Raw genomic sequence first — 22,028 nt, forward strand, 5'->3', positions numbered from 1 at the left:
AAACTTCACTTTCCTACATGGGACATTCCTTGATTCCCTGAGAGATATCGTCATACTCACTGAATCACACCTTACAGCCAATATCCCAGTTACCTTCGTAACCATCCCTGGTTATGTCTTATCCCACTGGAAGGACAGAGCCATCAGAGTAGCTGCCCAATGGTATACAGTTAGTAAGGAGCGGTAAGGAAGTCCCAACAATGATTCTAAATCCCATGAAGTTTCATGGCATCAGGTAAAACATGGCCAAAGAAACCTCCTGTTGATTACCATCTACCATTCTCCCTCTACTGCTGATTCAGTACTCTTTAATTTTGAAAATCACCTCGGAGGAAGCACTGAAGATGGCAAGGGCACAGAATGTACTCTGGGTGAGGAATTTCAATTTCCATCATCAAGGCTGGCTCAGTAGGACTACTATTCACCAAGTTGGCCAAGTTCTGAAGGGCATATCTGTCTGACTGGACCTGCAGCAAGTGGTGAGTGAACCAACACTGGAGAAAAATCTACTTGACCTCATTCTCTTGATCTATTTGTCACAGATGCATCTGTCCATGAAAATATTCACAGGAGTTATAATTGCAGTCCTTGTGGAGACAAAGTCCCATTTTGACACTAAGTGCACCTTCCATCTTGTTGTATGGATATATCAATGTGCTATATGGGATTGATTCATATCAGATCTAACAGCTCAAAGTTAGGCACCGGGAGGCACTGCGGGGCATCAGCAGTAGCAGAAATATACACAATCATAATCTGCAACATCATGGCTCAGCATAGCTCTTGCTCTCATTTTAGCATTGCCTCCAAACCCCAAGACAGCAAATGTTTAGTGAGGTGTGTAGAAGAACATGTCAGGAACAACACCAGGTAGACCTAAAATGAGGTGTAAAACCTGATGCAGCTACAATGTCTGCATACTCAACAGCAGAAGCAGTATGCAATGAATAGTCAGAGCTAAGCAATCCCACAAACAATCAAAGTTCTGCCACATCCAATCCTGAATTGTGGCAGCTAATTAAACAGCTAATGGAAGGAGATGGTTTCATGAATGCACCATCCTGAATGATAGCAGAGCCCAGCACCCCAGTGCAAAAGTCAAAGCTGAAGAGCTTGCACCCATCTTCAGCCAGAAATGCCAAGAGGATGATACATCTCAGCCTCCTCCCGAGGTTCCCAGGATCACTGATACCATAAGAACATAAGAAATAGAAACAGGAGTAGATCACATGGGCCATCAGGCCTGCTCTGCTATTCAATCCAAGTATGGCTGCTCTTCTGCATAAACTTCACTTTCCTACATGGGACATTCCTTGATTCCCTGAGAGACCAAAAATCATTTTATCTCTGTCATAAATATTTTTAATGATCAAGCAGCCACAACCTCTTGGGTTAGAGAATTCCAGTAGAAAGTACATCCTTAATAATAGATTCCTGACGATTGATGCCATGCTGAGGTAGTTCCCAGTTTTCTCTCTCTCCCCTTTCTTCAACTGATACAATTCACTCCAAATAAAAGCAAGAAATGGATAAGTGCACTGAACCCAGCGAAGAACACTATGTTTATAGTATAGAAAAAGTTGCAGCCCAACTGGTCCATCATACTGTTTATGCTTCAAACAAGCCTCCTTCCCGTCCTCTTCATCGAAACCAGTCAACATCTCTTCCTATTTCTTTGTCCCTCATGTATTCACCTAGCTTCCTCTTAAATACATCTATGCTATTCTAAACCATTCCTTGTGGTTGCAAAGACTATGGGCCCCGATAACATCCAGGCTGAAGTACTGATGACTTGTGCTCGAGCACTGGTCATGATATGAATTCAAGCTGTTCCAGCACAGCTAGAACCCTGGCACCTACCTGACAAAGTGGAAAATTCACAGGTGTATCCTTTCCACAAAGCTGGGTCAATAGCATGAAACTCCCACCCTAACAGCATTGTGAGTGTACTCATACCACATAGACTGTAGTGTTCAAGAAAGCAACTCACTTAGCTTGTTTCTATTTCTTCTGTTCTTATTTTCTCACTGTTACTTTCTCAAAGGTAATTCAGGATGGGCAATAAATGCTGGTCTTGCCAACAATGCCCAAATCCAAATGCCATGAATGAATTTTTAAAAATCCAATCCACTTAACTATTGCTCCATCAGGCTACTCTCAATCAAGTGATGGAAGGTGTTGTTAACAGTGCTAACAAGTGGCAATAATTCAGCAATTATATTTGGGTTCTGGGGTTCTTCCAGGGCTACTCTGTTCCAAACTTCACAACTGATTTTGTCCAAACACAGGCAAAACAGCTGAATTCCAGAGATGAGTTGAGAGTGATTGTCCTTGACATCAAATAAGCATTTGTCTGAGTGTGGAACCAAGGAACCCAAGTAAAACTGAAGTCAGTGGAAATCAGAGGAAAACCCTCCACTTTGGAGTCATAAAAGGCAGAAAGGAAGATGATTGTAGTGGCTGGAGGCCAATCATCTCAGCCCCAGGACATCACTACAGGAGCTCCTCAATGTCGTAGGCCCAACCATCTTCTGCTTCTTCTTCAGTGATCTTCTCTCCACCATAAGGTCAGAAGTACGGAGGTTCGCTGATGATTGCACCTTGTTCAGTGACATGGACAATGGTCAGGCTTGAGTTGATAAATGACAAGTAACATTTGTGCTACTCAATTGCCAGGCAATGATAATTTCCAATAAGAGAGAATCTGACATTCAATGATATTTCCCCCATCATATGCAACTTGGGGGGGGGTTACCATTGACTAGAAACTTAGCTGGGCCAGTCCATATTATTGCTGTGGATACAAGAGCATATTAAAGGCTGTGGATTCTGTGGCAAGTACTTAACCTCCAGATCGTGCTCTTTATAGAGGCCCCATTAGATGGCCAATCATGTAAAGGAAGAATGTGAAAGGATAAGCCTATTATTAGAATAAATGAACTAAATAATTGAATAAAAGAGCCACGATATCCTAAAGGCACTTGCATCCTCCAATGAATGAATACTACACCAATACAGTCCAAAGCTAATTTGTACATTTAACTGTGATGCTCACTTAGCATTACACAGCTTGCTGTGGTTTCTGGACCTTTCCCAACTCAATCTGCAAGCTAAAGTGGTTGTCACCTAGGGGACTGGCATGGATCAAGCAGGAGTCTGGCAATTGCTGTGCAGTCACCAATAGTCTTGCCAGGAGAGGGAGCCCAAGTGGCATAACATGGCATCTATACTAGGAGTTGGGTTGCTAGGCCTCCCAGAATGGCCAGGAGTCTACCAGAATCAACAACTATCTCTCGGTGGCTATTGAAAGCAACCTGATAGATTCTAAAACAATATTTTAAGCAAATAAATTAATCTGCACAAAGATTTGTACACCCAAGCTCAATATTCACTGTGAAGCGGTGATCTCACTGTGTACTTGGCAACTTGATGACTTAAAACATAAATTGGTACTAGCACAGATCGCGCATGGGGTAATGAGCTCATTAATGTTATGACTCAGATAAAGCAGTTCTAGCTGATATTTTAAGAAATGAAACAGTTGTGCGAATTGGTGAGAATGTATAAAGGAAGTTTTAGCTAGTATGAAATGGGCTTTTGCAGTGGGTTCAATAAAGGCCTCACTGTGTTTTCCTCTCTTTGAACCCACTCAAGCCAGCCTGCCAACTTTCTGAGACCTCACTTCTGCTGACATCTCCTAGAATATGTCCTGTCAGAGTTGGCAACTGTAATTGGGAGCAAGACGTTCATTTATGGTTTGCATTTCTCAGAAACATCCCAAAGCGTTTTGTTTTAATTAATTACTTGCTATTAAGATCTGTGACTGGTGGTATGTAGACAACTGGAATACCTACCTTACTCAAAACAAGATCGCACAGACAGTAACATAAATGACCAGCAAACTGTTTACAGTGTTGCTACTTAAGTAAAGAACAAGGATAAAGACATCAATATTTAAGCACAGTGAGACCACCAATGTACAACCAAACAGATGAGTGGAACTTTAATGTCTCTTTTCACAGTGAAGCTCTCCCTCTGTAGTTCAGTTGAGTCTGGATTATACCCTTGAACCTTGAGTGAGACTCAAACTCAAGACCTTCTAATTCACTAAGCACAAACTGCTCACACTCATCCTCCCAACATTTGTGGGCAGCACAATGGCACCGTGGTTGGCACTACTGCCTCATAGCGCCAGGGACCTGGGTTCAATTCCTGGCTAGGGTCACTGTCCGTGCGGAGCTTGCACATTCTCCCCATGTCTGCGTGGGTTTCCTCTGGGTGCTCCGGTTTCCTCCCACAGTCCAAAGTGTGGGTTAAGTGCATTGGCCATGCTAAATTGCCCCTTAGTGTCCTGGGATGCGTAGGTTAGAGGGATTAGCGGGGAAAATATGTGGGGTTATGGGCGTAGGACCTAGGTGGGATTGTTGTCGGTGCGGACTCAATGGGCTCAATGGCCTCCTTCTGCACTGTAGGGTTTCTATGATTCTATATCCTCAAACTGCTCACACTCATCCTTCCAACATTACAGTTTAAAGTTTATTTATTAGTATCACAAGTAGGCTTACATTAACACTGCAATGAAGTTACTGTCAAAATCTCCTAGTCGTCACACTCTGGGCCTGTTCGGGTACACTAAGGGAGAATTTAGCATGGCCAATTCACCTAACGTGCACATCTTTCGGACTGTGGGAGGAAACCGGAGCACCTGGAGGAAACCCACGGAGACACAGGGAGAATGTGCAAACTCCACACAGACAGTGACCGCAGTCGGGAATCAAACCCAGGTCCCTGGTGCTGTGAGGCAGCAGGGCTAACCACTGTGCCACCCTAATCTTCAAACTGCTCACATTCATCCTCCCAACACTATCTTCAAATTGTTCATATTTATTCTTTGAACATATGCGTGTGTCTGTAACCCATCATTTGAAGATTCTCTAAATTGAAATCTTCCTTTAAAGTCTGCAGTTTGAAATCTGATGTGGAGATGCCGGCGTTGGACTGGGGTAAACACAGTAAGAAGTCTAACAACACCAGGTTAAAGTCCAACAGGCTACCAAATAAACCTGTTGGACTTTAACCTGGTGTTGTAAGACTTCTTACTGTGTTTGAAATCTGCCCAGTTTACGTCAGCTGCATGAATAATAAGCTCAGCTGGGTTGCAGGTCTCTGCTATCTATCCAATCCTGGGAGCTAAGGTTATCAACCATGGCTCAGTGTTAGCACTCTTACTTATATCAGAAGTTAGCGGGTTAAAGTCACATTCCAGTAATGAGAGAGTGCAGCATTGTAGGATGAACAGTATTGATGAAGTGCTGCACTGACAGAGGATCAGCGCTGAGTGACTGCTGCACTCTTGGATGGACTGCACAGTTGGAGGGGCAGTATTGAGAGACTGCTGCATTATCACAGGAGCAGCACTGAGGGAGTGTTGCACTGTCAGTGCTAAGAGATTGCTGCTGCACCCTTGGGTAAATACGGAGGAAGTGCTGCACTGTCAGAAGAGCAGTATGGTGGCAGCACCATTGAAAGGATTGATGAACATCAATCCAGACAGAATAAATCTTTGTTGTTTGTCACTGTGCTACACTGGTCAGTGTTGGGCAAAATGCAGTGTTACAGACAGGGTCAATTATAGTCAGTCAGCGCTCAGCATGTAAAGAGGGGATGTGAGTGATATTTGGAGGGTATTTAGGAGTGATGAGATAGGAGAGGTTTATGGAAGGTATTTAGGGATGATTTTTGGAGGGAGTTTAAGAATGATTTTTGGAGAAAATTTAGGAGTGAATTTTTAGGCAGTTCAGGAGTGAAACTGGAATGGCGTAGGAGAGATTTTTGAAGGGAGCTTAGGAGTGATTCTTGGAGGATTTGGATTTGAGACATTTTGGTGTGGAAGGATTTTTTGGATTTAGAAAGACAGGTAGTAGGGAAGATGGTAAGCAGGATGAAAGCCTTAAGAGGAAAGAGTCCTGGCAGCTATTAAGACAGTTTGTGTGACTGGACCTGGTAAATGTTCTGAATGAGAATTAAATATCACCTGGTTTCTGCATGGGATCTAGTAATCAGCATTGGGGCAGCTGTAAATTGACTATTTTTAACCATAGATGTACTTTAGCTCACCAGACGAATTAATACCCCAAGCCACCATGACTGCTCCCTCAGGCAGTGTAGAAGCAGAGACTCACCTGAGGAGCAGTTGTCAAAGTTGAGATCTCCTACCAAGACATCGAATGCCAGCAGATCCTCTGAATTGGCGGGACTTGATGAAGAGGTAGATTTTTGGAACTCAGCCAACCAGTCCAGCAGGTAATCCATCTGTTCACAGCGAATGGAGGCATCTCCTGAGTCAGAGGCAGATGTTAACAACACTACAGCACTTTCTTAATTAAATACAATGGCTGATGTAGCAGAAAATGAACATGTAGCCACATGACATTTTCAGCAGACACGTGCACTTCGGAGTATATTAACCAACAGCACTGGGAGTGCCTAACTCACAGGCAGTTGCACTCCCTCCCCACATTTCTATTTTGTTCTTGCCACATTTACTGGACAATGCCAGTTCTTGGCTTTACATATCCTTGACCATGAAGGAGGAGTGAGTTGGGTGGTTTGAAACTTGCATGTTTCATCCTTTTGGAGAGTCCTCCCAATAATGTAAACTGAAAACAAATTTTATCTACCATAAAGATGGAAGGCTCCAGAGCATGGATTTAATCCAAATTCAAGAGGAAGGAAGTAAAGTTCAGGGGACAAGACTAATTTATGCATTTACTAAAAAGAAAATACCCGAGTTTTAAGGTGAGCTTCCAGGCATTATACTGCTGAACAGCAAGCCAAACAGCTAAATTGAAATGGAAGTTAAAAACACCAGTAAGTAGCTTCTTCAAAAACTTAATACAGAAAAAGGTACTTTTTGCCCGCAAGTAAATCACCCCACGCTCTGTCAAATCTCTTGTACGTAAAAGGTTGGATAAAAAAGGGAGTTGAGGAGTTAGTAAGGGGAGTTGGGACATTAACAAGGGAAGTTAGTGAGTGGATTTGGGGAGTTGACAAGGGGAGACGGTAAGTGGAGGGTAGTTGACAAGGGGATTTGGGGAGTTGGTGAGTGGAGTTGCGGAGCTGACAAGGGGAATTGTAATTCCCACAGGTTAAGAAAAACCAATAGCCTTCACATTGAGGACTTTGAATAAGGCCAAAAGCAATTATGCGCAGATAAAGAAAGGAGCCCTAGGAAGTTTTATTTGGAATAAAATGGTTCTACCAATTCCTGTACGAGAAGAAATTCACTTTATTGATGGGCCATCATCCAGTGACAGTGAGCAGAATGCAGAGGTGGGCATTGCTGTTGTCAGCACACACATACATGATCAAGTGTTGTCAGTCAAACCTTCATGGGAACGCAGATGAACTCTCCTGAATAGTTTGTCGATAAGTAGTTTATGTGGAAACATTTTCTACTTTGAGCAAGTAGATAATATTCCTGTAACTGCAGGACAAGTTAAAAAGTGTACCAGAAATGATCCAGTACTGTCAGAAGTTATAGACATGGGGCTTCAAGGTCTCAAAAGCAAACTCTGAGTTAAAACCATATTCCACTCGAAGACTTAATTCTCTGTACAGGCTTGTTGATTCCTCTGGGGAATGTAAGTCATCATTCCATCATCATTAAAGAAATATGTATTAAACCAATTACATAAAGGCCACTGTGGTATTGTAGGATGAAAGAGGCTATTTTTGGTGGCTGGGCCTAGATGCCAAAATCAAGAAGAAGGCAGGAATCTGTTTGTCTTGTGCAAAATTATGGAACCTGCTGCTGTTAGCACCATTACCTCTGTGGGAATGGCCAGAAGAGACCTGGCAACGGTTCATGTTGATTATGCTGGACAGTTTGAAGGACAGATGTTTCTCATTCTAGTCAATGCTCAATTGAAATGGCCTGAAGTTGCCATCATGAAGTCAATGTCAACAGAGAAAACAATTGAGAGATTGGGTGAAATCTTCAGTAGATCCGGTTACCCTGAACAACTCGTGAGCTATAATGGGCTGCAGTTCATTTCGCAAGAATTCATACACTATTTGAACGAAAATGGAATTCAACACATCGGATCCATTCCTTACCATCCTGCCACAAATGGCCTGCGGAGCATTTTGTACAGATGATGAAATAATCGTTGAATGTAACTAGAGACCAAGGTCCCTTGTCTCAATGCTTGAGCCAATTTCAGTTCACATACAGGGATACTGCACACTCCACAACCCAAGTTTCTCTGGCATTGCTAATGGTTAAACATGAGCTACGCACAACATTAGATTTACTTAAACTGTCCAAGAAAAAGTTGCAGGATCAGATCATACAGCAGGACTCAAGAGGTTCTAGCAAAAAACTATACCACAAGTGGATACCTGCTACCACCTTAGCACAGACAGGACTGGTCTATTTTCCTATGCAAACCCAATATAGTGTAATATGGAGGAGAAGTGCAAATCAACTTTTGGTGACAAGAACCAATCTGCCAGAGACAGAACCACCAGAGAGTCCAAATCAAGCTGTGCTAAGAGCTGACCTAGACCTTCCTGAGAGCCTTTCTCCAAACCAATTGGAGAAAGCTCTGTTGAGAATCCAACATGGAGTCAGCCTCTGAACATTCTGTTGACTCTGGTTAAGACGATCATGGGTGACGTATAGCCCAAGCCAAAGACACCAGAGGTTGCAGCAAGCACTAAAAAGCAGATGCCTGAGGTTTGCTGACAACCACACAAAGAATGACGGCCTCCAAAATGTCTGACCTATTGACTGTTATGTTCATTGACTGTTAATGTTATACCTTCTATTGTGTCAGTGTCCTTTGATTTAAAAGGGGGAGAGAAATGTTGTGTATTCAGGTTTTCTAGTGTTTCCTCACTAGCAGCCTTGCAGTTTATGTGGTCGATCTCTTGATGTTACCAGAGGTGACATATTCAGCCACTTGTGTGGGCAAACGGGAGTGCAACATTGCAGCCTGTAGTGTTAACATTTTCTAAATAAAGCTCTTCGTTGGGGAGTTGACATAAGAAGTTGGGGATTTGGTGAGTGGAGTTGGGGAGTTGACAAGGCGAATTGGTGTTGGGAATTGGCTAGGGGAGTTTGGGAGGGTAGTTGACAAGGGTAGGGGGTAAGTGGAATTGGGGAATTGACAAGGAGAGTTGATAAGGAGAGGTGATAAGGGGAGTTGGTGAGGAGAGTTGAAAGGGGAGTTGGCGAGGGTAGTTAGTGAATGGAGTTGGGGAGTTGACAAGGGGAGTAGGCAAGGATATAAGGAGCCATTGGGTAGTTGGGGAGGTGCATTGGTGAAGGCAGGAGGAGTTGCTGGGAGAGTTGATGAAGACAGGTGGTGACTTAGCCAGGGTGAGGGCAGTTGGCGGGGTTGTTGGCAAAAGGAGGTGGAGAAGGTGTGGGGGGTTTGCACAAGGGGTGGGTTCACAAAGGTGCGGTGATGACATTGTCATGGGAAGTGGGGGAAGGCAGGTAGTGTTAGCAAAGGTAGGAATTGCTGTCAAAGATGTGGGGAATTGAAAAAGGAAGATAGGGAGGGCAGGGAAAGTTCACTGAAATGGTAACAAGAATGGGCAAGTTTGTGAGAGTAAGGGTGCTTGAGAGTGAGGATAGTTTAATGGGCATGGACAATTGAAAGAGGCAGGTTCGGGGTGGGTTATGTGGTTTGCTGGGATAAGTGAGGAGGACAGGGGGTATAGGGAAGTCTTGAAGGAAGGGATGGCAATGGGAGTTGGTGAGGGTGGGAGGAGCTGGGAATGGTAGGTATAGTTGGGAGCATTAGGGGGATTTCGGTCGGGGAGAATTTTCTAATATAGATGTTGCTTCTTAAATAAACCTGCTGGTTGATCCTTGTGCTCTGCTGAGGAAGAACAAATAAACCAAAGGAAATGGGTTGAGGCCTGAAATGAAGCAAAGTCTAGGAGTGGCAAATGAATGAGTAAATTAACTGATCAATGTGTGCTTACCTGCCAAAGCTTGCAAATGAGTGCAAGAAACATATCCCACAATTCTTTGGTCCTGAGGTGTGGTTCCAACTTGCACCTTGTGGGGAGCAATGAAAGGATAATTAGAAGGGTCAGTAAGGGAATCAAGGGTTATAGGGATAAAATGGGAAAGTGGAGTTGAGGATTATCAAATCAGATCGGTCATGATCTCATTGAATGGTGGCGCAGACTGGATGGGCTAAATGGCGTACTTCTCCACTTACATCTTAAGATCTTATGGTCTCGCTTGTAACAGTTCTCTCTCCAATCATGAAATAACCACTAAAGGAGATGGTCACCTGAGCATATAATCTGAGGTATGGGTGATTCAAGCATCAGTTTATGTTTCTCAAAGTACTATACTGAGTAAAAATTGGTGATGGAACAATCTTTTTAACATTTTTTGCCTTCTGCAATTTGGACTTCAAGCCAACATATAGATTCCCTACAGCCCGGTCGTGGAAATGTAGTGTGGGAAAGATAGCCTAGGATCAGAACACTTCTGAAAATGAAAACAATACTGTCTCTAGAAGTTGCAAGGGACAGGAAACTTCTGGATGTGATGGGTGTTTCCTTGGACTTTTTTCAGAGACTGTACCACCATGAGAATCTCCATCCATTCGTCTCAAATTCATTCATCCTTGTGAAATGCCACTGTTAAAACTAATAAAGATTTGGAATGGGAGTCCCTATTCTTAGAGTTTGTGACCTTCAAACATGTTGGTTTAATTACTGCCCAATCCTTTGCTTCTTGGGCCACCCTACCCTTAATGAATGCAACCTAAAGGGAAACCTGTTCTCCTCCCCTTAAATGTGTTGTGATGGAGGAGTTCAATTTCTAAACCACCACATCTTCCCAACATTCTCCATCTCTAGCTGAAGACAGCATTGGACAATTTGAAGTCCATTGCTTTATCCTCAACCAAGCCCTCTGAATGGGAAGTGCAGGACTTCACCCTTGATGATGAAGGGTTCTCCAAATGGGAACTGAACTATTGAAACTATAGGGCCCTTTGAAAGGACGTGGAGTCCTCTCGCTAGTCTAATATAGTTAAGCAAACTAGATGTCTAACACTCAACTGCAGAAAATTTTATTAAGTATATTCACATGACGGATATGAGCTCCAAGATGGAATGAGATGGTGTCTCAATAGCTCCAGACTGTGGAAGTATATTTAATCATTATCTACTTCTGGTAGTACTTGATACTTGAAAAGACTAGGATCTAAGGTAACTGGGCCACAACCTTCTCACCTCACCCTGGATCTTGTAGTAGAAGTAACATTGTTCGCCCTCATTCTGTAACTAAAGCCTGAGACCTAAAGTAAACATTGACTTCCACTCAACATTGTCAAACTAAACATTCTCTATCACTTCACCTGAAGCACAAAGTCTGTGGAATCAGTAACAGAGATGGTGTGAGGAGAGAGGGTAATCTTTCAATGTCTACAAATATTTTGTCCTGAGTCGTGCAGCAGCTAATGGTTCACTGTCCATGAGGGAAAATTTCACAAATCAGACATAATGGCCAAAATTAATGCTTCCTACCAATTTTCACACTGAATACTGATGTAGTTATAAGGGCCAAAAAAGCAACAGTGAGTAGCTAGTAGTATTGCTGTGTACCTTTTCCTTGGTAATAGGTTGGAATTTTGTCATCAATAGAACAGGGTTTCAATCATCTGGATCCACAACACCTGAATATCTGGGGTCATTTTATCTTTGATTAAAATTTAATACAGCCTATATTTTGCTTCAAGCTTGCATATCTCTCCCCCTCCTTGCCCCTGCATATTTCACGTCTACAAAGACACATATCCCCAATGGGCCAAATGTAATCATTTTCTCAGGTTTCATGTGTTATAATTTCTCACCACTGACAAAATACAACCAATCTCCACCAGAGTGTATATGTTGAAAAGCTACAGGCTTATTGACCCCGCTCTCTTAGCAGAGTAAAGATAACTCACTATATAACTATTTATTCAGGAGGATATAAGTTTATTACTGTATAACTGTGTAGAGTTGCTATTTTTGAGCAGGATAAGGGTTAAACACTGTATAACAGAATAAGTGTTTGTTATTTAACTAGATAGCTACTTGCTCTTGCCTCCAACTAATGATTGCGGCCCAGAAATATGTTATCACATGCCTAATTTGCAGGCATTGAACTGGTACCTATGCATCTATTTGATTAGGTGGTGAGTTGTTCCCATGCAGGCAGCAGGCCAATCCACCTGCCCAACCTCCTGCCCCACCAGATTGGATAGAGATTTTTTTTGGTTCCTTCCAAAATAGTTTCACTGCTGGCATGGCTTGTTTGGTAGGGCTGCCTTTATTGTATAGGATGAGAGATAGTAGCAAGAATATAGGAGTTAGCAGGAGCAACTAGGTAGAAGAGGGCATTCTGCAGGATGCCTTGAGAGCAACAATCAGTACAACTTATTGTATGAAATGCTTGCAATAATCATAGGCCAGAACTTCCTAGTCATTCACGCTGGCAGGAGCTTCGATCCCGCTGATAGAGCATCCCCACTGCAGATTTCATGGTGACAGAGGATGTATTCAACAAGAAACCCTATTGACAACAGCGGGAACAGAAGATCCCACCGCCAGCCAATGACAGGCCACCTCCTGAGTTGCACAGTAAATAGAGTCATTAAGACAGAGAAGGAGACTATTTGGCCCACTGAGTCTGTGCCTCTCTGTGGAGCAATCCAATTAGTCCCATTCTCTCCTTCTAGCCATGTAGCCCTGGAACTTTATTTCCCTCAAGTTCCTTTTGAAATCATGCATCGTTTTTGCTTCAACCACCATCGTAGAAAACGAGTTCCAGGTCATGACCATTCGCTGTGTAAAAAAGCTCTTCCTCACAATCCCCCTGTATCTCTTGCTCAAAACCTTAAATCTGAGTCCCCTACTCCTTGCATTATCAACCAATGGGAACAGCTTTTCTTTGTTTAACTTATCTAAAACTGTCATAATCTAGCAGAATTTTATCAAATCTCCCCTCAATTTTCTATATTACAAGGAGATTAACTGCAGCTTCTCCAAATTAATCTTGTGGCTAAAATCCCTCAACCCTGGGATCATTCTTGTAAATCTTCTCTGCGCCCTCTCTAGGACCTTCAAATCCTTTGAAAAGTATGGTGAGGACAACTGGATACCCCACCAATCTGGTTGTGGCATAACCAGAGTTTTTTAATGGTTCAGCCTAATTGCCCTTCTTTTGTACTCATTGGCCGAAATTTTACCGTCCCGCCCACCACGGGAATCGGAGCGGGCGAGGGGCGGACTATGGGAAGGTCCATTGACCTCAGGTGGGAGGCCTAAAATCCCGCCCATTATCTCTAGTTATGAGGATCCAGATCCCTTATACTTTGCTAACTAATCTCTCAATGTGTCCTGCCCCCTTCAAAGATCTAGGCACATGAACCCCATGCCCTCCATTCCTGCACATTCTTTAGAACTGTGCTATTAAGTCTAAAAAGCCTACCCTTTCCCTTCTGCCAGAATGCATCATCTCATACTTCTCTGTATTAGATTCCATTTGTCACTTGTCTACACATAGCCTATGTCCTGTTGCATTCAATTGAGCAGACGGTAGTTATTAGGAATGCCCAAACACACTTTCTTGAATAAGGGGGTCACATTTATCACTTTTCAATCTTCTAGCACCTCCCCATATATCGAGGGAAGATTGGGAGAATATGGTAAGTCCTCTGCTATCTCCACACACATATCCTTTGGAAACCTTTGTGATGTCAAAGGTAAAGGGGCGAAAGGTTATCGGGGGTAGGCAGGAATGTGGAGCTAGTTTACAATCAGATCAGTCACAATCTTATTGATTGGCAGAGCAGGCTCAAGAGGCCGAATTGCCTACTCCTGATCCTAATTTGTATGTTGGTATAGCATAAGGCACTGTATAAATGCAAATTAATTTTGTTTGGATAATGATTCAGCACAGTAACAATTAATTATTGTATAATAGTTTGGAATTACACTTTTCATAAAAAGGAAGGGATAATTTCACATTATCTTTGAATGTTGTGAAGGTCTGACATAATTCAGATATTTCAAAGCTTTTGCTTGACTATTAAATGTTGAAATTATAATTTATACTTTATGTGAGTGGCATGGATTCAGAAAAGCCAGTACTGCAGCACAGAATTCTGGTCCCTAGCAACTAATTCCATTTTCTCATTAAAGAGCAATTGAATGCGTCACTTCCATCACCAAATGTAATGAGGCACACAGAAGTACAAAACTCCAAATGTCAGATTGATTCTTGCCAGATGAGTCTGTGTCGTGACCTTTTCTTTCTCATTTCAGAGAATGCTGCCAATCAGAGTTTAATTGCAGCCCATTGTGAAGAAGCAGGTAGGAATCAGGTTAGTATCTGCCTGTTACGCAACAACAGTCAGATGTCTCAATCAGTATAGGGGCAAGGAGAGAGAATCCTAAGATGAGGAAAAGGCCACTTGCCCACCTTTCATCTTTTATATGTAAGTGTGACTGTTCAGGTGTGTGGCTCATGCTTGCATATGCGATTGTGTGTCTGGTGTATGTGAAGTTGCATGTCCATAGTGTTTTTTTGTCTGTGTGTTTATGCGCCATTTTGATACTAGCATGTATATCATATCTTTCAAAGGTATATCACACTTGAAAACGTCATATATCCACAGAGCAAAAACTAATGATTGGCCAAAATGATAAATCAACTGTAGATACCAATCAAATATTTAAATTGGAGGTCAAAGGGTTAGGCAGGACTAGGATTATGAAGAGAGTTGAGGTGCACTTCATCTACAACATGTCCCATATGATCAGCATCTCAACTAGGCTCTCCTAATCAAGCTCCTACTGTCTGGCTTCATTTGCTGATTCCTATTTGGTACTGTAGAGATATGAGGACATGTGTTTGGTCCCTTTAAACCAGACAGCTCCTGACTGGTTGGTCTCCTCAGGCTTAATTGGCTGTCTACGTAGGAAAAGGTAACTCTGATTTCAGCTATGGGTTAACTAGCAACATATATATTGGCTGGCAGTGCGGGCAATCACAAATGGTGCCAGCAGACTGATGGTAATGTAAATGGTAGATGATTATGTTCTTCAGCCTGTTCAGCAGCTGATCTAGGAGAAGAACAATTCTGGAATCAAACCTTCATCCCTTCAGCTGCTTGTGGCATGCATTGCACCAGTGCAGTATTAGCTGCCTTGGACAAAAGAGTGGGAGATGGTCTCCTCAAACCCTGCCCACTTAAACATAGTCAATGTGCAGGTTGCTCAGCAAGTCATTGTAATGTTTTTAGAATGACACATAGGCACCAATTGCTCTTAAGGGGTTGTACAAACATGTTATGGGTTTATTTATTGAGATTAGGCAAATGGAAGCATTTATACAAAGGCATGTAGCTTGAAGACATCAGAGTTGCAGAGCTGTGTGTGTGTACTCTGCTGAAAGCAAAAATGAAATTGAACATGACTTCCTTTCTGGTGATGTCATGTTCCTATACCTTAAAGGCATATTACAACTTCCCCCTATTTTAAAAGAAACTTTCCCCCTTCCCAAGAAATGTAGCTATTTCCAATGTTCATATTCATGTTTAGTTATCATTGCATAAGTATACAGAACAGATGAATCTCTAAAGACAGTCTCTAAAGCAAAGAGATATTCTGCTGGTAGGCCAGATTTTTTAACTTTGTCTGGAGGTTTCTTCAATTACTCACAGTGATCTGTGGGATTGTCTTTATTGGATGTTGCTCGTGGTTGCATTTGGGATCTTGTCCTAGATGCAATAGGACTGCAAGGTGGTTGAGGAGCTGGAGTGGATCTGATTTGTTCTTGGTTATGCCTTAGCATTGTGCCTTTGTGTGTAATGACTTAATAGGACCTGTTACCCCAACTGTAAGCTTGACAATTGTGTACCTGCTTTTTGATTGTGAGACTTTGGACCAAGGATATGTAGGAGCTTCATGTGGAATCAATGGTTCTTTGTGCTGACTTGGCATATGCTCTTCACATACTGCACACTTCCTGACAACAACTTCAATATCATTGTTCATACATGGCCAATAGAGTGTCTCTCTTATGAGTCTTCTCATCTGATCTATGCCCATATGTGAGTGATGAGGTTGTTGGAGAATATCAGGTTACAAAGATTCTGGTATGATGACCTGCCTGCCTTAAAAAATGACTCCTTCAGGAGATACCTAGTTCATACCGGTAAGGCTGAAATGGTCTCGTGTGTTCATGGACATGCTGAATTGAATCTGACCATTCTTCAATGATGGTTTTCCACAGTTTCTGTGGAATGGAATATTTTTCTGTTCCTTCTTGTAGCTGCTGGCATTTGTATTGAGCAAAATGTATCAGATCAATTGATAGACGCGCAATCTCCTGTAAGTGTAATGCTGCAACTCCCTTGAAACTGCCAATTTTGATGAAACATACTGGAAATTTTGATGTTAGGTGGTGAACTGAAGTGATATGAGTAGGTTCTGAAGTTGATTTATTGGCAAAGTCTGATTAATTCCATGTATTGTGACAGGGGTGGGATCATGGCATGTCAGTCGACTTACAATCAGTACAGTGGCACAGTGGTTAGCACTGCTGCCTGACAGCACCAGGCACCCAGGTTCAATTCCCAGCGTGGGTCACTCTCTGTGCAGAGTCTGCACATTCTCCCTTTGTCTGTATGGGTTTCCTCTGGGTATTCCAGTCCCCTCCCACAGTCCAAAAGATGCACTGGTTAGGTGCATTGGCCATGTAAAATTCTCTCTCTGTGTACCCGAACAGGCGCTGGGGTGTGGCAACTAGGGGATTTTCACAGTAACTTCATTGCAGTGTTAATGTAAGCCTACTGGTGATACTAATAAATAAACTTAATCATTGGGCCTTTCTGTCCACCATGTAGAACATCTGTGACATCCAGGAGGGTTGATTGTACTTGCAAACCGGGACTATAGAACATGTACATGGAATTAGTGAACCATTGTATGCTGAAAATTTCACAGCAGAGGTTTTGCCATGGCCTTCCATGTCTGTGGATACGTGTCCTTTAAATTTACAGGGATAGTACGTTGGCATTCGCTCCGTATCAATTTTGGCCAATAATGAATAGTTAATCAACTTTCTTAGGGCAGGTAATTTGAATCTTGGCAAACACCTGTATGTTGTGATGGCTTCTAACTTTTGCACAAGATTGATGGTATGAAACATGTCCGGCACTCTTTGTTTCATTGTGCACATCATTGTCATTTTGTGGTTTGTCAATCACCTCATGTACATGTTTTTTTACGGGATACCAGATGGGATTCTTATTGCTTAAAGGTGCCCATTGTGTACTGTCTGTTTGGATCAGTGCATGTTTTTTTGTAGCTGCATCAGCCTTTGCTCTAGTGCACTACTGCTGCCAATGGCCTTTTCTGCCACATGCCTTGCAGAAGTGCTGGAAAACTGGGGATTTCCTTGGCGCATGCAGAAGGCCATATCTTCTACATGCCTTGCTAGGTTCAGTTCTAGTAAGTGTGTTAATAATTGGGGTTATACATAGGACCTGTAAACTTTGACACTTATGTCAGACTCCTATTTATTGACTACAGTTCAGCCTTCAGCACCTTCATTCTGACAAAACCCATCTCCAAACTCCGCGGCCTAGGGTTTGGCTCCTCACTCTGTGACTGGATCCTAGACTTCCTAATCCACAGACTACAATCAGTAGGGATAGCTAACAACACCTCCTCCACAATCATCCTCAATACCAATGCTCCACAAGGCTGTGTCCTCAGCTCCTTACTATATTCCTTATACACCTACGACTGTGTGACCAAATTCCCCTCCAACTTGATTTTCATGTTTGCTGATGACACCACCATAGTGGTTCAGATCTCAAAAATGATGAGACGGAGTACAGGAAAGAGATAGAAAATCTGGTGAACTAGTGCGATGACAATAATCACTCCCTCAATATCAGTAAAATGAAGGAGATAGTCACTGACTTCAGGAAGTGTAGTGGAGGACATGCCCCTGTCTACATCAATGGGGATGAAGTGGAAATGGTCAAGAGCTTCAATTTTCTAGGTGCCCAGATCACCAACAACATTTCCTGGTACCTCTATGCTGACACTATAGTTAAGAAAGCCCACCAACACTTCTACTTTATCAGGAGGCTAAGGAAATTTGGCATGTCTGCTACGATTCTCACCAACTTTTACAGATGCACCATAGAAAGCATTCTTTCTGGTTGTATCACAGCTTGGTATGGCTCCTGCTCTGCCCAAGACCACAAGGAACTACAAAAAGTCGTGAATGTAGCCTAATCCATCATGCAAACCAGCTTCCCATCCATTGACTCTGTCTACACTTCCCGCTGTCTCGGCAAAGCAGCCAGCATAATTAAGGACCCCACGCATCCTGGACATTCTCTCTTCCATCTTCTTCCGTCGGGAAAAAGATACAAAAGTCTGAGATCATGTACCAACCGTCTCAAGAACAGCTTCTTCCCTGCTGCCATCAGACTTTTGAATGGACCTACCTAGCACTAAGTTGATCTTTCTCTATGCCCTAGCTATGGCTGTAACACTACATTCTGCACTGTCTCCTTTCCTTCTCTATGAACGGTATGCTTTGTCTGTGTAAGAAACAATACTTTTCACTGTATACTAATACATGTGACAATAGTAAATCAAATCAAATCTTTTAAGGGGCAACTTGACAAATACATGAATAGGATGGGAATAGAGGCATATGGTCCCCAGAAGGGTAGGGGGTTTTAATTAAGTCGGGTAGCATGGTCGGTGCAAGCTTGGAGGGCCGAAGGGCCTGTTCCTGCGCTGTAGTTTTCTTTGTTTTTTGTTCTAACTCAAAGTCATCCTCAATCCCAAGGGGCTGCCTAAGAGAGTGGTCAGATGCTCACAGCTGAGTCAGAAGATTGTCAGAGATTGTGGGCTCAAGTTCCAATTTGAGATTGAATACAAAATCCAAGCTGACAGTAATACTGAGGGAATGCTGTACTGCTGGAGGTGCCGTCTTTCAGATGTGATGTTAAACTGAGACTTATCCTGTCCTGTCATGTAGATCTATACCCCAATAATAAAGTAAGTTATGTGTCATATGTACAGATGGAAGTTATACCCCTACTTTTATATATCATATGTACTGGAGAATTATACTGCAGTACCATATATATTATATATATTGGAGTGTTATACTCCAGTAATGCACGGCAGTTCAAAATTTCTGTAAGTATTCTCCCAATCTCCCACTGTAACTTCAGCAGTTGATGAGCAGAAACTGCAGAGAAAGGTTAAGCCTTCCTCAAACATTTCTGATGTTTTTCTGTTTGAAGTTACAGAAACAGAAGAAGCCCCAAGAAATTGTAGTACAAATATATACAATAGTGTATTATATAACATGTATAATGGAATGCTACAGTCCAGAAATACATAGTGCATTATTTTGCGGTACGTGTGCTACTGGAAAAGAGCATTTCCCTATAAATGATATATAGCACATAATGCACATGTTTAGATGCATATACGAGTGATATGCTTTGAACTGCAAAAAAAGTATAACTGACAGTGTGTACAGCAGCATTCTCTGAGGTTATAGATTAGGACCCTCATTTATACTGTAAATTACTTTGGAGCAGGATTTCACATACAGCATGTAGTTAATTAGCATTCAGTGCTGTTGTTTGAGGAAGAAATGCTGGCCAGGACAAATCACTGCTCTTTAAACAATTGTACAGGATTTGTAAGGTCCAAACAAAGAATTGGAATAAGGAGTCTGAAGACTTGGCTTAACGTTTAACCTAAAGGATGCCACTGTACTGTACTTCCCCCTTAGTGCACTGATACACTCAGCCTGGATTTTAAAATTTATTCATTCACAGGTTGTGGGTATTGCTGACAAGTACAGTATTTGTTTCTCAATCCTGGTTGTCCTTGAGAAGGTGTGGGTCAGCCACCTTCCTGAACTGCTGTAGTTCACATAGTGAAGGTAGCTCTAAGCTGGAACTTTCCGGTTGTTCAAGTTGGCGGGATCTTCTGCTCTTGTCAACGGTGTACCTCCACCACAGGCTTCACGGCTGCGAGGGGCGTCTACTATGGGAACCCCATTGACAATGGCGATCCTGTTGCAGGCCAATGGTGGGCTGTCTCCCACTGCCATGAAACACATGGTGAGTTGCGCAGTAAATCCCATCCCTACAGTGGGAAGGAACTCCAGGATTTGATCCAGCAAGAATTAAAAAATGTTAGGATGGTGTATGAATTGGGGATCTGGTGGGGGGGTGGGGGGAGGGGGGTATTGTGGCGAGGGTTGTGGTATTCTCTGCTCTTGCTGTCCTTGTTCTTTGAGATGGTGGAGATCGCAGGCTTAGGTTGTTAGATTGTTTGCTGAAGTTCTTGGGAAGGTTTTAACAACTTAGTGACTCAGTCATATCAGTGGAACTTAGGTGACACCCAATTTAGAAGTGTAACATCCTCAGTATCATTGTATGCTTGACATGAGAATTAAAAGATCATCTGAAATAGAAGCAGGAGTAGGTCATTCAGATTCCCAAGTAGCTGCACCATTCAATATGATCATAATTGATCTGATGGTGGCCTGAACTCCACTTTCCTGCTGGCTCCCCACAACCTTAACTCCCTTGTGGATTAAAAATCTGTCCAATTCAGCCTTTAATATATTCAATATTCAACGATCCAGCCTCCAGTGCTCTCTGGGGAAGGGAATTCCTCAAATTAATGAGCTGAAGGAAGAAATTCCTCTTCATCTCCATATTAAATGAAGGTTTCAATCCCTCTTTGAATTGGATTGCAGAAGAGGAAGTAAAACCATGGGATGTCAATCAGGATTAGACTCCGTCTATATTGGGGCCAGGGTCAATGGGGTACTTGAGGTGCAGTCAACCATGAAGGGAAATCACAATAAACATAGATGGCTGGCAGTTGATAGACAACCTTTGGTCTGACAGCTAAATCTTTTTGAGGTTGAACTTGTTACAGATCAAAGGCTTCATGCACAGCTGGGCAGACTGGAACCATCCCCCAACCCGCATCCCCACCCCCCACCCACCCACCCCTCCAGGTGAAATTCACATATCCTCCCTGTCAGAGGACTTTAAAGGAGTCTGCTCCCACCTTCAGCTTCTGACAGGGAGAAAGAAAAATCTTTGCTTGAAGTCAGGTAAATTAGAGAGTGCAAAAAGGAGAAAACATAAGGAAAAAAGCAGAATGCTGTGAAACAGAATAGGAACAGAATACATCCATATAAGGAAATAACTAGAGCTGCTTAGATGGAACAACCCTTGACCATGACAGAGAACCATTAGCAGTGACCTAGGTCAAGGACCCACTTTAAAACCAGATAATCACACGGTATGACTATGACTGACAAGGAGAAGTGTAGGGAACAGACAGGTGGTAAGGCCAGAAGCTTTAAAATATCGCAAAAGTAGACATTCTGGAAAAAACCCCACAAATGACAGGACAAATCACATGGACCAGCGGGCCACGACCTGAGTTTGACCTGAGTTTGACCTAATTTGCAACAGAGGGGAAAGGGGAAGGACTGACATTTGGTTGATGCATGGTTTATTTTGAAGTAATATTCACATTTCAACTGTGACGCGATAATATTTAAATATAGCGCTTTGAACTGTAAATGACAAAGTGTCTTTGAGCTTGACCTGGACGCCTTCTCCCACATGCATGTGGTAAAAGCTTGAATAAATTCCCCTTGTTATGCTCACTCACATCTGAAGACTCAATCTTTATTAAACTTTCCTACACTGCTGCAGAATGAAATGCTGCAATGATTTAATATCCAGCCAGGTGACAGGGGGCATGGAGGCTAAGAGAGGATAGGGCCTGGATGGGATTGGTGTTGATGCAGGTGCAAAGGGCCGGATGGCCTCCTTCTGCACTGTAGAGATTCTATGATACCTGGCCACTTCAGAATCTGCACAGCTGACAGGCAGGAATGCAGACAGGACTGCTTGAAA

General features: G+C 42.7%; 1 protein-coding gene across 1 annotated transcript in view; it reads right to left on the bottom strand.

Annotated features, from left to right (window-relative positions):
- Positions 1–22,028, bottom strand: part of smpd3 (sphingomyelin phosphodiesterase 3) — a 66,417-nt gene that overhangs the window by 17,205 nt on the left and 27,184 nt on the right. The window contains exons 2-3 of the mRNA XM_078210284.1: positions 10,000–10,075; positions 6,183–6,338 (exon numbers count right to left, since the gene is read on the bottom strand). Coding sequence (XP_078066410.1) covers positions 6,183–6,338; positions 10,000–10,075 — 232 coding nt within the window. The remainder of the gene's footprint in view (positions 1–6,182; positions 6,339–9,999; positions 10,076–22,028) is intronic.

This window comes from Mustelus asterias, chromosome 4 (genome assembly GCF_964213995.1).
Source record: "Mustelus asterias chromosome 4, sMusAst1.hap1.1, whole genome shotgun sequence".
Classification (NCBI taxonomy): Eukaryota; Metazoa; Chordata; class Chondrichthyes; order Carcharhiniformes; family Triakidae; genus Mustelus; species Mustelus asterias.